This window comes from Hemitrygon akajei, chromosome 10 (assembly GCF_048418815.1).
Source record: "Hemitrygon akajei chromosome 10, sHemAka1.3, whole genome shotgun sequence".
Taxonomy (NCBI): Eukaryota; Metazoa; Chordata; class Chondrichthyes; order Myliobatiformes; family Dasyatidae; genus Hemitrygon; species Hemitrygon akajei.
The window spans coordinates 115,180,726-115,198,045 of record NC_133133.1 but is presented as its reverse complement, the minus strand read 5'-3'; the positions used below and the strand labels follow the sequence as shown (position 1 = coordinate 115,198,045).

The window sequence follows — 17,320 nt, the reverse complement described above, 5'->3', positions numbered from 1 at the left end:
GTTTCTTCCTTGACACTCTTCCATAAATACCCTTTTATGCAAGGCCTTAGAGATTCTGGAGCCATGAACTTTGTCTCCAGTTGCAGCCTCTGACTTCTGCAGTTTACCCAGAGTTGGTGTCACAGTAGCCTCTCTTACAAGTGCTATTCTTCTTCAGTGACTAATTTGAGCGGGCGGCCTGACCTGTGCAGTGTGTATTTTTCCCACTTTTTCATGATGGACTGCACTGAGCTCTGAGGTATGTTCCATGCCTTTGAGATGGTCTTGTATCCTTCCCCAGATTTGTGATCTATTATCATTTCCCTGACTTGCCTTGAGTGCTCTTTTGTCTTCATTTTGGGTTGGTCTGTTGGCAATCTAGCATACTGTTGGACCTTGTACAGAGAGAGAGTATTTATTCTTATGAATTCATTGAAAACAGATGATCCTCCAATTTTCCTGATCAACAAATATGGTGAATTAGTACAGTAATACATATATTATACCTAACGATAGCACAGTTAGTACAAAAGGCATGAATACTTTTTCAGCCTCAGAATTTTGAATGTTTAATTTTTAGTAAATTGCTGAGAAGTTTTGGAAATTCTCTTTTGATTTGACAAGATTTACAAGATTTTGTAGATTAGCTCAAAGAAATCCTACTTCAATGTTGTATTTTGAATTTAGAAAATGAGACAGTAAAATGTGAAAGTAGTTGTGGAGACTGAATACGTTTTCAAAGCATTGTACGTCTACCCTGAAGAAGTTTAAGTTTCTTTGACAGGAGTTCATTGAGACCCTATCTCATGCTCTCCCTCTGTGGTGTCAGCTGCTCACCTATCACCTGCTGGCTTGTTCTGCTTCCACTTTGCCTGCCTTCTTCCATCTGCCTTTCCAGTCCTGATGACGACTCCCAGCCTGAAATGTCATCTGTTTGTTTCTCTCCCGAGCTGCTGCCTAACCTGCTGAGTTGCTCCAGCACTTTATGTGGGTCCCTCAATAAATAGTGCAAAATGAGAGCAAAATAGTGAGGTAGTGTTCATGAACTCCAACGCAGAGGGGGAGAAACTGTTCCTAAAATGTATCCACAATTATACTAGATCTCAAATTGGTTCCTTGCACCAAAGGTGTGGTTGCTGAAGTTATATAACCATATATAACAATCACAGCACGGAAACAGGCCATTCCGGCCCTCCTAGTCCGTGCCGAACTCTTAATCTCACCTAGTCCCACCTACCCGCACTCAGCCCATAACCCTCCACTCCTTTCCTGTCCATATACCTATCCAATTTTACCTTAAATGACACAACTGAACTGGCCTCTACTACTTCTACAGGAAGCTCATTCCACACAGCTATCACTCTCTGAGTAAAGAAATACCCCCTCGTGTTTCCCTTAAACTTTTGCCCCCTAACTCTCAAATCATGTCCTCTCGTTTGAATCTCCCCTTCTCTCAATGGAAACAGCCTATTCATGTCAACTCTATCTATCCCTCTCAAAATTTTAAATACCTCGATCAAATCTCCCCTCAACCTTCTACGCTCCAATGAATAGAGACCTAACTTGTTCAACCTTTCTCTGTAACTTAAGTGCTGAAACCCAGGTAACATCCTAGTAAATCGTCTCTGCACTCTCTCTAATTTATTGATATCTTTCCTATAATTCGGTGACCAGAACTGTACACAATATTCCAAATTTGGCCTTACCAATGCCTTGTACAATTTTAACATTACATCCCAACTTCTGTACTCAATGCTCTGATTTATAAAGGCCAGCGTTCCAAAAGCCTTCTTCACCACCCTATCTACATGAGACTCCACCTTCAGGGAACTATGCACTGTTATTCCTAGATCTCTCTGTTCCACTACATTCCTCAATGCCCTACCATTTACCCTGTATGTTCTATTTGGATTATTCCTGCCAAAATGTAGAACCTCACACTTCTCAGCATTAAACTCCATCTGCCAACGTTCAGCCTATTCTTCTAACCGGCATAAATCTCCCTGCAAGCTTTGAAAACCCACCTCATTATCCACAACACCTCCTACCTTAGTATCATCAGCATACTTACTGAGTAAAGCATTCATTATGGCTGTCAATCCAATCTCTGGAGAAAGAGACAGAATTTCAGGCCAGTCTTCAACCTGAAATGCCAACTCTGTTTTTCTTTCTCCACAAAGGTGAAGTATTCACTAGGGCTCTCAATCCAAAATGTTGACTGTTTATTTCTCTCCATAGACGCCGCCTGACCTGCTGAGTTCCTCCAGCATTTTGTGTATTGTTTTTGATGACAAATGGAAGGGTTCCCTTTTTTAAACCATCTTTCACAAAAGAAAAACCTTGTAATTAATTTTAAGTACCCGATCCAGTCAATGTGACAATGTAGAAGACATAACAAGTGTCTACACAGTAAGATGTCATAAGGAGTCATGACAGAAATGAAATCCAGCCATTTTCCATCTCCATTCTCAATCCCAATACAGGGTCTTAACCTGAAACGTCAACCATCTCCCTGCTCCTGCAGATGCTGCCTGACCCATTGCGTTCCTCCAGCTGTCTGGATTTGTTTAATGCATGGTTGTGTAGCAGTTAGCGAGTCGTTTTACAGCATCAGCTATAAGATCAGGGTTTAGTTCCACTGCTGTCTGTAAGGAGTTTGTACATTGTCCCCGTGACCATGTGGGTTTCCGCCAGAAGCTCCTGTTTCCTCCCACAGTCCAAGGACGTACAAGTTAGGAGGAGTGGTTTGTGAGCATGCTATGTTAGCGCCAGAAGCAGGCCGACATTTGTGGGCTGCCCAGTACAATCCTCGCTGACTTGATTTGATGCAGAATGATGCATTTCACTGTTTTTTCAATGCACATGGAAAATAAAGCTAATCTTTAAAAAATTGTGAACATGGCAGATCTCTGGAGAAAGACAGAATTCAGGTCAGTCATCAACCTGGAATATCAGTGTGGTGAACTACATATACCTGTCTGGATGCCTCCCCCCCCCACCCCCCGCTGACTGCTCCTGTGGCCCCTCCCACAGACCCCGGTATAAAGGCGATTGGAGACACAGACCCTTCCTCAGTCTCCAGGATGTTGTGTGGTGGTCGCTTGCTGCTTGTGCTTTCTTCCAGCCAATAAAAGCCTACCTTAACCCACGTCTCCGAGAGTTATTGATGGTGCATCAATCAGCTCTCTTTTTCTTTCTTCATCCCTCAGGGAAGGGAACCCTGCTGTCCTCCTCTGGTCTTATGTAACTCCAGACCCACAGTGTGGTGGTTTGTCCTGGTATAATCCTATGAACTACACTTTCATGGACCATTGGGGGGCCTGATAGGTAGTAGTCGAAAAACAAAGAAATAGATAAAAACCTAATTGTGTCCAAAATAGAGTCACAGAACAGCACAGCACAAACAGGCCCTTCAAATCGAACCTGCATCCAATACTTCCACTGGCAGCTCGTCTCACACTTGCATTACCTTCCAAGGGAAGAAGTTCCCTCTCAAGTTCTCCTTAAATATTTCATCATTAACCTATGACCTCTAGTTCTAGTCTGGCCCAGGACAAGGAAAATGAGGGGACATAAATATCAGTGAGATTGCAATAAAATGATGAGGAAATTTAGCGGAAACATCTTTCCCTGAGTGTGGTGAGGATGTGGAGAATTTTCCTACCTGGAGTTTCTGAAGGAAGGAGCAGAGATGACATTGATGGGGAAGGCGAAGTGGGTGGGTCAGGAAAGATTACTGTGAGGCATGGATCTTAAAAGGCTAATATTGGACTAGAGGGCATGTCTGAGGTTGAGTGTGCTAGGGCTGTTCTCTTTGCAGCAAAGGAGGATGGGATGTGACTTGATAGAGGTGTACACGATTATAAGAGATGTATTCAAGTGAGTAGCCAGAGACTTTTTCCCAGAAATGGCTAATACATGGAGGCATAATTTTAAGATGATTCAAGGAAAAATAGGGGGAATGTCAGAGGCAAGTTCTTTACACAGAGAGTGGTGGGTGTGGGAAACGCCCTCCCGGGCTGGTGGTAGAGACAGATCCATTAGGGGCATTTAAGAAGCTCTTGGTTAACAGAGAAGTGGAGGGCTATGTAGGAGGGAAGGGTTAGATTGATCTGATAGTAGGTTAAAAAGTTGGCTCTACATCACGGGCCAAAGGGCCTGTAGTATTTTGTAGTGTTCTATGTAAGTCTCTGCTGTAATATTTTGTTCCTGACTTTCCACACTGAGGTAGAGAACAAGTGATTGGATGGTTCAAGATGGATTCTATTACCCTGTCAGTTCTATCGACCATTCAACCTGCGATTGATTTGAACCATAGAACATTAGAAGGCTCCATTTGCCTGTGCAGGAAATGTTGTTGAAGCTTGGGCCCATTTCTTTGACTTAGTATCACATGAACTCTAAGTCAAAGTAAATGTATTATCAAATTATGTATAGTATATATCACTATATACTACCTTAACATTCAATTTCTTGTAGGCATTCCATGAAAATAAAGAAATACAACCAAAGTTATGAAAACAAATATATAAGGAGTCTCGTCTTGCTGCTACCATTGGGCAGGAGGTACAGGAGGTTTAGCTCCCATACCACCAAGTTCAGGAACAGTTATTACCCTACAACCATCAGTCTTCCGAACCAGCTTTGATAACTTCACTCAGCTCAACACTGAACTGATTCCATAAGCTGAAGAATCACTTTCAAGGACTATACAACTCATGTTCTCGGTGTCATTTATTTACTTTTTTGGATTTGCACAGTTTTCCCTCTTTTGCACATTGGTTGCTTGTCGGTCTTTGGTCTGCCTGGTTTTTCATTGACTCCACTGTGTTTCTTTATTTTCCTGCAAATGTCTGCATGAACATGAATCTCAGGTTGTATGTGATGACATATACATGCTTTGATAGTAAATTTACTTTAAATAAACACTCACATTCAACCAATATGCAAAAGCTAAGTTGTGTAAATGAAAAAATAATACTGAGCACATGAGTTGTAGACTCCTTGAAAGTGAGTCCATAGGTTGTCGAAACAGTTCAGAATTGAGCTGAGTGAAGTTACCTACGTCTGTTCAGAGTCTGATGGTTGAGGGGTAATAAGTGTCCCTGAACCTGGTGGTGTAGGACTTGAGGCTCCTGGAGCTCCTGCCCAGTGGTGATAGTGAGAAGAGAGCATGGTCTGGATGGTGGTGGATGCTGAAACTAATAAAGCTCATTTTAACTATTCCAGGATCTAGTGCTAATTGATTAACATGGACACTGTGATTTGACCATTCACTTCCAATTCTGAGGCCCCTTGCAGATAGCAGCACAAGTAGGTAATGAGGATAAGAGGCTGTAGGGGATAGTGGCAGCTGCTAGAGGAGCCAGCACCTATCTGTAGCCATCCCTCCACTTGGCCAGTACAGCACATGAACAGGCTCTTTGGCCTACAATGTTGTGCCAAACCAATCAGCTTAGCAATCAAATGGCCAACTGAACTAATCCTTTCTGCCGACACAATGGAATCTTTTCATTTTCTTCACATTCATGTGCCTATTGAAACATCTCTTACAAGTCCCTAATGTACCTGCCTCTACCACCACCCAGGTAGCACATTCCAGCCATCGACCGCTCTGTGTAAAAAAAAACTCATGCTTCCCATCTCCTTTGAACCTACCTCTCACCTTACATGTATGACCTCTGGTATGAGACATTTCAACCCTGGGGAAAAGATACTGTATGTCTATTCTATCTCTGCTTCTCATAATCTTACAGACCTCTATCAGATCGCCCCTCAGCCTCTGCTGCCCCAGAGAAGGCAACACAAGTTTGTCCAACCTCTCATTATAGCACATGGCCTTTAATCCAGCAAACGTCCTGGTAAACCTCTCCAAAGCTCGACATCCTTCATCTAATGGGGCGATGAGAACCGTATGGAATACGCCAGATGTGGCCTAACCAGAGGTTCATAAAGCTGCAGCATATAGAAGGGGGGTGTTCCCTGACTTTGCTAAACAAAGGGGAATCAAGAACTCTAAGGCAGAGATTTAAGATGAGAGGGGGAGGATTTAATAGGAACCTAAGGGGCAACTTTTTCATGCAGAGTGTGGTCTGTATATAGAACGAGCTGCCAGAAGAAGGGGGTTGAAGCAGGTACATTAACAACAGTTAAAAGACACTTGGGCAGGTACATGGATAGGGAAAGTTTAGAGGAATATAGAGTACATCACAATACAGGTCCTTCAGCCCACGATGTTGTGCCTACTCCATAGTTGATCTAATCCTCTCCTACACAGCACACAACCCTCCAATGTTCTTACATCCATGAGCTTACCTGAGAAGCTCTTAAATATCCCTATTGTCTCAGCCTCTACTACCACAGGACAGAATGCTCCAGCCACCCCCAACTCCCCTAAACTTGCCTCTGACATCTCCCCTAAACTCTCATCTTAAATGGATGTCCATTTAAGACAGTCCATTGCTGCCCTGGGAAATGAACACTGACTGTCCACTCCATCTGTGCCTCTTATCATCTGATACACCTCTGTCAGGCCATCCCTCATCCCCCTCTGCTCCAAAGAGAAAAGCCCAACTTTTCCTCATAAGACATGTTCTCTAAACCAGTTAGTGTCCTGGTAAAGCTCCTCTGCATTATATCTAAACCTTCCACGTTCTTCTTATAATGAGGTGACCAGAAATGAACACATGGCCAAAAGTGAGGGAATGGATATTTTGTTGGCATTGACTGGTTAGACTAAAGAGCTTGTTTACATGCTGTGTGACTCTGTCACTCTAAGTCAGAAAGATGGTATAATGTTCAAAGTAAATTTATTATCAGAGTACATCTATGTCACCATATACTACGCTAAGACTCACTTCCTCATAGGTATTCACAATAAATACAATGAAACACTACACACAAAGACAAACACCAATGTGCAAATAAATAAACTGTGAAAATTCAAAAAATAAAACAAAATAACATCATTATAAATAACAGATAAATAAGTAATAAATAATACTGAGATTAGGAGTTGTGGGGTTCTTGCAAGTGAGTCTGTAGTTGTGGAATCATTTGGGACCTCAGTGTTGGGGTGACTGAAGTTATCCACACTGGTTCACAAACCTAATGGCTGACGAGTAATAGCTGTTCCTGAACCTTATGGTGTGGGACCTAAGGCTCCTGTATTTCCTTCCCGATGGTAGCAGCGAGAAGAGAGCATGGCCTGGATAGGGAGGACGGGTCCTTGATCATTAACGCCACTTTCCTGCTACAACGCTCCTTGTAAATGTGCTCGTTGATGGGGAAGGCTTTACCTGCGGTGGACTGGGCTAAGTCCACTACCTCTTGTAGGCTTTTCCATGCAAGGGCATTGGTGTTTCCATTCAAGTCCGTGATGGGAGGTTTTGGTGCAAAATATTTTCCTGAGCACAGAGAGTGTTGCGCTGTTTCTTATGGCAAAGACAGCTTTGTAAATCCATATGGAGTAGAATTAGGCTGTTCTCCCACTGAGTCTGTTCCACCATTCTATCTTGGCTGAATTATCCTCACCCCATTCTTCTGCCTTCTCCTCATAAACTTTGACACCCTCGCTAATCAAGAACCTATCACCCTCTGCTTTAAATGACTTCCACAGATTCACCAACCTCTGGTTAAATAAATTCTTCCTTATCTCTATTCTAAAGGGGCGTCCTTCAATCCTGAGGCTGTGCCGTCTTTTCCTAGACTCTCCCGCTGTTGGAAACATCCTCTCCACGTCCATTGTGTCCACGCCTTTCAATATGCAGTAGATTTATGAGATTTCCCCTCATTCTTGATAAAGTCAAACATATATATCCTCAAAGAGTCAGAGGCATTTAACACAAACATTCCTAAATTAAACATCGATAAATCAAGGAATTAGTGTATTTGTTTAGATCACAAACATTATGAGTGCCCGCAAGGCAGTACAACCTACGTAGAACATGAGGCTCACATAGAACGGGACAGTCATGCTGAGACAATTATTTGCAACAATAAAATTAAGACAAAAAGGTAGGAGTCAAAGAGGAATTTAAAGCCGTCTGTATGAAGGCAAGAATTCAATCACACAGCTCTAAAGGATGAAATCTGATTAGCTAATGCGCCTCTTGACTTGTTTAGCAGGATTGGTCGATTTCAACTTTAATTCTCTCATCAGTCAGATTGTTGTTGTTCCTCAGTTATGCAGGGAGAGAAAAATTATTTAGAAATTGAAAGAAAAGCTACAAAAATAGTAGTACTTGAAAAGTAGGAAGTTGTCTCTGGGCTATGACATTCAGTTCTGGTACCCTATTACAGGAAGGATGTGCCGGCTTTAGGGAGGGTGCAGAAGAGATTCGCCGGGAAACTGCCTGGATTAGAGGGTCTGATCTACAAGGAAAGGTTGGACAACCTTGAGTTGTTTTTTCTAGAGTGACAGGAAATCCATTTCATTTTCCCACATTCCCAGCAACTCCCCACCTGTACACTCAAGGCAATTTACAGAGGCCAGCTACCTACCTGCCAATGCTGATATTTTCTGGGACCAGGGGAAAATGCAAGCAGTCACAGGGAGAGTGTGCAAACTTCACACAGAGGTCGGGATTGAACCCCGTCTTTGGAGTTGTAAGGCAGCAGCTTCAGTAGCTGCATTACACTGCCACATGGTGTGTCACTGTGTGTCTGAAATGTAGCAGTGAATTAGCGCACAGCAAGCACCACAAATAGCCACGATAATGGAAGAAGCATTACGACGTGCTCCTTGAATGCGATAACATGTGAATTGAGCGTTACAGAAGGTGTACAACCTCCTTTCCTGCTTTAGTCAGGATTAAGTAGAAAAGTCAGAGGTCACATTGCATTGTGCACAGTTCTGGTTGCCTCATTTTAGGAAGGACGCGGAAGCTTTGGAGTGGGTGGGGAAGAGGATCAAAGTTCAAAGTAAATTTATTATCGAACTAAGTTCATGTCACCATATGCTACCCAGAGATTCATTTTCTTGCAGGCAGTCACAGAAGAACAATGAAATACAATAGAATCAATACACACAAAGACCGGCATACAACCAACGTCCAAAATAAGACAAACAGTCCAAATACAAAAAACCTAAAAAGAAGATAGATAGATAGGTACTGAGAACTCGAGTTGTAGTAACATTGAGAGTGAGTCCATAGGTTGACTAACCTGTTGCCTGGATTAGAGAGCAATAGCTATAATAAGAGGCTGGGCAAATTTGGCTTAATTCCTCTGGAATGTTGGAAACTGAGGCCTCAGCCTCAAAAAAATCTCCATTTTAGTGCAAAGTGATCAAAGTGGCCATAGTGTTGCAAGCCTTTGATGATTAGGGTTGTGATAATTGAACAATGATGTCTGGGTCATGTGATGATTAGGGTTGTGATAACTGAACAATGATGTCTGGGTCATGTGATGATTAGGATTGAGACCATTGAACAATGATGTCTGGGTCATGTGATGATTAGGATTGAGACCATTGAACAATGATGTCTGGGTCATGTGATGATTAGGACTGAGACCATTGAACAATGATGTCTGGGTCATGTGATGATTAGGATTGAGACCATTGAACAATGATGTCTGGGTCATGTGATGATTAGGATTGAGACCATTGAACAATGATGTCTGGGTCATGTGATGATTAGGATTGAGACCATTGAACAATGATGTCTGGGTCATGTGATGATTAGGATTGAGACCATTGAACAATGATGTCTGGGTCATGTGATGATTAGGATTGAGACCATTGAACAATGATGTCTGGGTCATGTGATGATTAGGATTGAGACCATTGAACAATGATGTCTGAGTCATGTGATGATTAGGATTGAGACCATTGAACAATGATGTCTGGGTCATGTGATGATTAGGATTGTGATAATTGAACAATGATGTCTGGGTCATGTGATGATTAGGATTGAGACCATTGAACAATGATGTCTGGGTCATGTGATGATTAGGATTGAGACCATTGAACAATGATGTCTGGGTCATGTGATGATTAGGACTGAGACCATTGAACAATGATGTCTGGGTCATGTGATGATTAGGACTGAGACCATTGAACAATGATGTCTGGGTCATGTGATGATTAGGATTGAGACCATTGAACAATGATGTCTGGGTCATGTGATGATTAGGATTGAGACCATTGAACAATGATGTCTGGGTCATGTGATGATTAGGATTGAGACCATTGAACAATGATGTCTGGGTCATGTGATGATTAGGATTGAGACCATTGAACAATGATGTCTGGGTCATGAAAAATGAATAAATAAAAAAGGAAAACTTAAAACTAAGGTAAGTGGGCCATAGTTGTCATGGTAACAACACTGTAGCCTGAGTAAGGAGACCATTGGCCTTTTGTGGAATATGTAGCCCACTGTAACTTGTCCTAAATCCATTAAACCCACAGCAGCAAGCACACAGAGAGGCTAATCCCTCACCTTCTACTGCTTTGCATTGAAGGTGCCTGAGGCTGATCTGGCCAGCTGGAAGAACAAAGAAACAACTTCACATCTTGTCAGGGAACAGTCTGGCCCTCAAGCCATTTGCCAGTGCCCTCTAGGCCTGAGTCTGTCACATTGGACTCAAGGCCCCCCACTGTTCCCTTCCACAGCTGGTAATGACCAAGGCCTTACCCAAGGTGTAGAGTCACTTCTGGGTTGCTGAGAAGACAGACAAAATTGTGGGACTGTAATAATTGCATTTATTACTGTATTTTATTGAAATATTTTATTTCTAAATATAAAACACAGAACATAGAACAGTACAGCACAGAGCAGGCCATTCAGCCCACAATGTTGTACTGAACCTATATAAAGCTACTCCCGGATTCATTGGTGCGTGCAAAGGATTTGAGTCATGGTAGTGTAGTGGTTAGTGGCAATGTAATGGTTCAGTTTCCGCTGGTGTCTGTAAGTACATTCTCCCTGTGAATGTGTGGGTTTCCTCCCACGTTCCAAATATGTACAGGTCAGTAGGTTAATTGATCGTATAGATGTAAATGGGTAGATGGGCTCATTGGGCCAGAAGGACCTGTTACCCGACTGTATCTCTAAATAAAAATTAAAATCAATACATTCACTGGCAAAACCGCAAAGTAAATAAGTGAAGGTTTTCTGGTGTCTCAGAAAACATGACTCATCTATCACCATCAGTGGAAAGAGGAAATTAGCTTTATTTGTCATCTGTACACCGAAACATACAGTGAAAGGTATTATTTGTGTCAAATCAAACGTTGTGCTGGAGGCAGCCCACAGGTTTGCAATGGCTCTGGCACCAACACAGTATGCTCACGAGTTACCAGTCCTAACCTGTACACCTTTGGAATGTGTGAGGAAACCCACCCGGTCACAGGGAGAACATACGAACTCTTTACAGACAGTAAAGTGATCACACTAACCGTTGCCACTTGTTGGACGTGCAGGAGTTCTGAGGTGAGAAAATACTCAGAACGTCAGGCAGCGTCGGTGGAGAAAGAATCTCAGCTGACAGTTCGGGAGGCATCTGGCATGGCAAGGATGAGTTGGGCCTCTTTCTGTGTGTCACAGTGTGTTCACTCACTGGGTTCCCCTTTCTGTGGCTTTTGACAGGACCAGGCTGGGAAGCGGAATGAAGCTGACAGAAGGACGCCATGAAGCATTAGCAGCGCCGCCTGCCACAGTCGCACTGCCGACCCCGGGGGCCAACACCACGGAGCCAGTGGCCAACCCAGAGGGGGGCAAGCAAGATGGGTTCTCCAAGGTGAAGGAGAAGTTCATGAATGAGCTGAACAAGATTCCACGTGAGTAAAGAATTTTCTGGATCCTGGTATCAGATTCCACAGAGTTGAATGGAAATATTTTGCCTGATTCTCCTGAGCCCTGGGGGAGCATCCGACTGAGGGAGGGGCAGTATTGGAGGGCTATCATACTGTGGGAAGGGTGATACTGAGGGACAGTTATTCCGTGATAGGGGCTGTACCAAGGGAGGGTCACACTGTGAGAGGGGTGATGCTAAGGGAGTGTCTCACTGTGGGAGGGGTGATATTGAGGGAGTGGCTCACTGTGGGTGGGGCTGTACTGTGGGATTGTCTCACTGTGGGAAGGGTAACACTGAGAGAGTGTCCCACTCTGAGAGGGTGGTACTGAGGGAGGGGTGATACTGAGAGAGTGTCTCACTGAGGGAGGTGTGATACTGAGAGAGTGTCTCACTGTGGGGAGGGGTGACACTGAGGGAGTATCTCACTGAGGGAGGGGTGACACTGAGGGAGTGTTTCACTGCAGGTGGGGTGACAGAGAGTGTCTCACTGTGGGAGGGGTGGAACTGAGGGAGTGTTTCACTGAGGGAGGGGTGATACTGAGGGGGGTCTCACTGTGGGAGGGGTGATACTGTGAGAGGGTGACTCTGAGAGAGTGTCTCACTGTGGGAGGGGTGGAACTGAGGGAGTGTTTCACTGAGGGAGGGGTGATACTGAGGAGTGTCTCACTGAGGGAGGAGTGACTCAGAGAGTGTCTCACTGAGGGAGGGGTGATACTGTGAGAGGGTGACTGAGAGAGTGTCTCACTGTGGGAGGGGTGGAACTGAGGGAGTGTTTCACTGAGGGAGGGGTGACTCAGAGAGTGTCTCACTGAGGGAGGGGTGAAACTGACTGTGTCTCACTGTGGGAGGGGGTGATACTGTGGGAGGGTGACTCTGAGAGAGTGTCTCACTGAGGGAGGGGTGATACTGACTGTGTCTCACTGAGGGAGGGGTGATACTGTGGGGGTGTCTCACTGAGGGAGGGGTGATACTGTGGGAGGGTGACTCAGAGAGTGTCTCACTGAGGGAGGGGTGACACTGAGGGGGTGTCCCACTGTGGGAGGGGTGACACTGAGGGGGTGTCCCACTGTGGGAGGGGTGATAGTGTGGGAGGGTGACTCAGAGAGTGTCTCACTGAGGGAGGGGTGACACTGAGGGGGTGTCCCACTGTGGGAGGGGTGATACTGTGGGAGGGTGACTCAGAGAGTGTCTCACTGAGGGAGGGGTGACACTGAGGGGGTGTCCCACTGTGGGAGGGGTGACACTGAGGGGGTGTCCCACTGTGGGAGGGGTGATAGTGTGGGAGGGTGACTCAGAGAGTGTCTCACTGAGAGAGGGGTGACACTGACTGTGTCTCACTGAGGGAGGGGTGATACTGTGGGGGTGTCTCACTGAGGGAGGGGTGATACTGTGGGAGGGTGACTCAGAGAGTGTCTCACTGAGGGAGGGGTGACACTGAGGGGGTGTCCCACTGTGGGAGGGGTGACACTGAGGGGGTGTCCCACTGTGGGAGGGGTGATAGTGTGGGAGGGTGACTCAGAGAGTGTCTCACTGAGGGAGGGGTGACACTGAGGGGGTGTCCCACTGTGGGAGGGGTGATACTGTGGGAGGGTGACTCAGAGAGTGTCTCACTGAGGGAGGGGTGACACTGAGGGGGTGTCCCACTGTGGGAGGGGTGACACTGAGGGGGTGTCCCACTGTGGGAGGGGTGACACTGAGGGGGGTGTCCCACTGTGGGAGGGGTGATAGTGTGGGAGGGTGACTCAGAGAGTGTCTCACTGAGGGAGGGGTGACACTGAGGGGGTGTCCCACTCTGGGAGGGGTGATAGTGTGGGAGGGTGACTCAGAGAGTGTCTCACTGCGGGAGGGGTGACACTGGGGGGGTGTCCCACTCTGGGAGGGGTGATACTGTGGGAGGGTGACTCTGAGAGAGTGTCTCACTGAGAGAGGGGTGACACTGACTGTGTCTCACTGTGGGAGGGGTGATACTGTGGGAGGGTGACTCAGAGAGTGTCTCACTGAGGGAGGGGTGACACTGAGGGGGTGTCCCACTCTGGGAGGGGTGATACTGTGGGAGGGTGTCTCTGAGAGAGTGTCTCACTGAGGGAGGGGTGATACTGAGGGAGCGGTCATGCTGAGGGAGTTCTATATTCTCAGTGAATGGTTTCAGAGTGATTACCATTTTGTCCGTACATTGTGTGAGAGAGTGTTTCACTCTCTAAGGGGCAGTTCACATTGAATGCAGCCATGTCACAGAAGTCACTTTTCAGATGAGACGAGCTGTTTCCTACCGATCCTCCTGAGTGGAAGGAAACTCTGCACAAATTGCTCTGAAAGAGGCTGAGCAACCCAGTGTTATCCTGGGCAACTCTCCTCCTGCAACTGACACCAGTAAAGCAGATTGTATCCACACCGGTGTTGGTGGGGTCTTACTGTGTTCTATCTGCAGCTATATAAACTTCACCTCCACAATAACCCCACTACAAAGGTGATTTAATGTCTTTTATTAGAAGCTATTGTTATCATGCAGGCATCCCCATAACCTTTTATTCATGTACAAAGGGTAAGGTTATTTGTAATATGTTAGTGTGGTAGCATAGCGGTTAGCACAATCACATTACATTGACAGCAGGGTTCAATTCCCCATGCTGTTTGTAAGGACTTTATACATTCTCCCTGTGATGACACGGATTTCCTCCAGACGCTCCGGTTTCCTCCCACATTGGGTCAGTGGGGTGCCACATTTGCACGGTGACACTTGCAGGCTGCCCCAGCACAATCCTCGCTGATTTGATTTTACACCAACGATGCATTTCACTGTATGTTCCTGTGTACACGTGATAAATAAAGCTCATCTAATCCAAACTAATTTAATCTAACCTTGAAATTAAACACTCCTGGCTGTCTTGAAAAGATGTAAAATTAACATTAGAAATTATTTTCAAAAAGTAATCAGTTTATTAGAGTCACTTGTACCAATAATAAAGCAATTATCAATTTTGTGTAGCATCTGAGATCGCTCCAAATATCAAAAGGAAAACAATAACAGAATTGAGAATGTTGTGTTACAGTCACTGTTAATACAGTGCGGGCAGCCTGTGAGCTGCAGGGGTCAGGGTATTGAGAGCAGGAGTTGAGAAGTTATGTTGCAGTTGTCTGAGATGTTGGTGAGATTATACTTTTGAGTATTGTGTGGAGTTTTTGGTCACCCTGTTATAGAAAAGATGCCATTGAGCTGGAAAGAGTGCAGAGATTTATGAAGAAGTTTTGGACTTGAGAGTTTGACTTACTCTATGACGAGAGGTTGCATAGTCCAGGACTTCATTCCCTGGAACATGGGAGATTGAGAGGTAATCTGATAGAGGTATAATTGATCATGAAAGGCACAGACAGGGTGAAAGTACATGGTGTTCTTTATCCCAAGGGAGATTGCTTAATGTAATTTCCAGTACACAAATATAAAGGAGAACAAGATAATTGTTACTCTGGATCCGATGCAGCGCAAAAAAACATCATAAGATAAATAACACAATAATATAAAAACACAATTGATTTAAATACATAAGATAGCTTCTGTACATTGATTGTGTGTCCACAAAGTGACAGTAGGTACACGAGTGTCTGTACATAAGGTGACTGACAGGAAGTGATAAAGGAGTGCTGGTGAGGGGTTATGTATGGGTGGGTTAGTGGCTGGAGGTATTGGTTACCCTTACTACTTGGTGAAAGTAACTTTTTTATGAGCCTGGTGGTCCTTGCATTCAGAATCCTTTCTATTTTGTATTCAATACCATTTATATTCTGTCGAACTCTGAATGATTTTCACAATAAGATGTGAAAAGATTAATTTGTAACGGGGTTCATCCTATCAAAGATGATGGAAATTATTCAATGGAAGTTTCAAATGGAATTGGACAAAAGATTGATTTTAATTCATTCACATTGTCAGCAAGGTGACATTTATTACCTCTTACACACCCTTGAGCTGAAAGAATAAGACCATAAGAAATGGAAAATGATATTTTGTTACTGAATCAGATCATGTTGGATCTGATCACTGTTCTTAGGCCGATGTTCCTGCCTGATCCCCACAAACAGTTAGCACAAGGGCATCAAAGAAAACATGACATAGTTCAGTTGTTCAGCCTGTGCAGAAGCCGTTGTTTTAGTCATAGAGAACTACAGCAAAGGAACAGGCCCTTCAGCCCATCCAGTCTATGTCAACCCAATTTGCCTAGTTCCATCTATTTGCACGCAGACCATATCCCTCCCATCCCCTCCTATCCGTGTATCTATCAAAGCTTCTCTTAGATTTTACAATTGAACCCACATCCACCACTTCTACTGGCAGCTTGTTCCACACTTGCACCACCCTCCAAGAGAAGAAATTTCCCCTCTGACTCCACTCAAATATTTTACTCTTCATCCTAAACTTGAGACCGGTAATTTTATTCTCACCTGACCTTTGGGGAAAAAAGGCATGCATTCAATCTGTCTATATCACTGGTAATTTTTGTATACCTCTATACGATCTTCCCCCCATTCTCCTACACTCTAGCAAGTAAAGTCTGAACCTATTCAACTTTTTCTTATAGCTCAGGTCCTTAAGTCCTGGCAACATCCTTGTAAATTTTCTTTCAATCTTAGATTGAATTAGATCCTTTCAAAAGAATTAAATTCTTTCAATCTAATTGCCATCTACCCTTTAGGAAGGTATCCAGCACACACAAATACTCCAGATTAGACCTTACCAACATCTTTTACAACTTCAACATAACATCTCTACTCCTGTACTCAATACTTTGATTTATGAAGGTCAAGTGCCAAAAGCTCTCTTTATGATCCTATCTACCTGTGACACCACTTTCAAGGAGTTATAGATCTGTATTCCCAGATCCCTCTGTTCTACCACACTCCTCAGTGCCCTACAACTCACCAAGTCCTGGTTTGTCCTCCCAAAGTGCAACACCTCACCTTTGTCTGCATTAAATTCCATCGGCCATTTTTCAGCCGGTCCAGATCCCACTGCAAGAGTGGCTGCCCTAAAATTAACAAGCTTTCTTAACCTTTATTGGAATTAAGTTGGGTAAATTAATACAAATATAAAATGCAATCAATGAAGGCCAATGTAAGTCCAAACATCTGCCAAAGTCAAAGCGGAGTTGACTGTCGTACTCACATGCACATGACTGCCCAGGTTTAATGAAGAACTCTCTCTTGCAGCATCACAGGCACGCAGCACTGGAGAAGCAGCGTTCACACAAAATACATATAAGAAGCATAAATTGTACACATTTTGTACAAGGAAGAACTTAAATAGAAGACCATAAGACATAGTAGAATTAGGCTATTCAGCCCATCATGTCTGCTCTGCCATTATTATGACTGATCTGTTATGCCTCTCAACCCCATTCTTCTGCCTTCTCCCTGTGACCTTTGACACCCTTACTAATCAAGAATCTATCCACTTCCGCTTTAAATATCCCAAGGACTTGGCCTTCGTAACTGTATATGGCAGTGAATTTGATGGATTCTCCATCCGCTGGCTAGAGAAATAACT

The 17,320-nt window shown here is 44.3% G+C and overlaps 1 protein-coding gene across 3 annotated transcripts in view; it reads left to right on the top strand.

Moving 5' to 3' along the window:
• The window catches only part of syt1a (synaptotagmin Ia), a 776,810-nt gene that overhangs the window by 657,804 nt on the left and 101,686 nt on the right, over positions 1 to 17,320 (top strand). For all 3 annotated transcript variants that reach the window (XM_073058793.1, XM_073058795.1, XM_073058794.1), the window contains one exon: positions 11,574 to 11,764. In XM_073058793.1, the coding sequence (XP_072914894.1) occupies positions 11,593 to 11,764 (172 nt within the window). In that variant the 5' untranslated portion in view covers positions 11,574 to 11,592. The remainder of the gene's footprint in view (positions 1 to 11,573; positions 11,765 to 17,320) is intronic.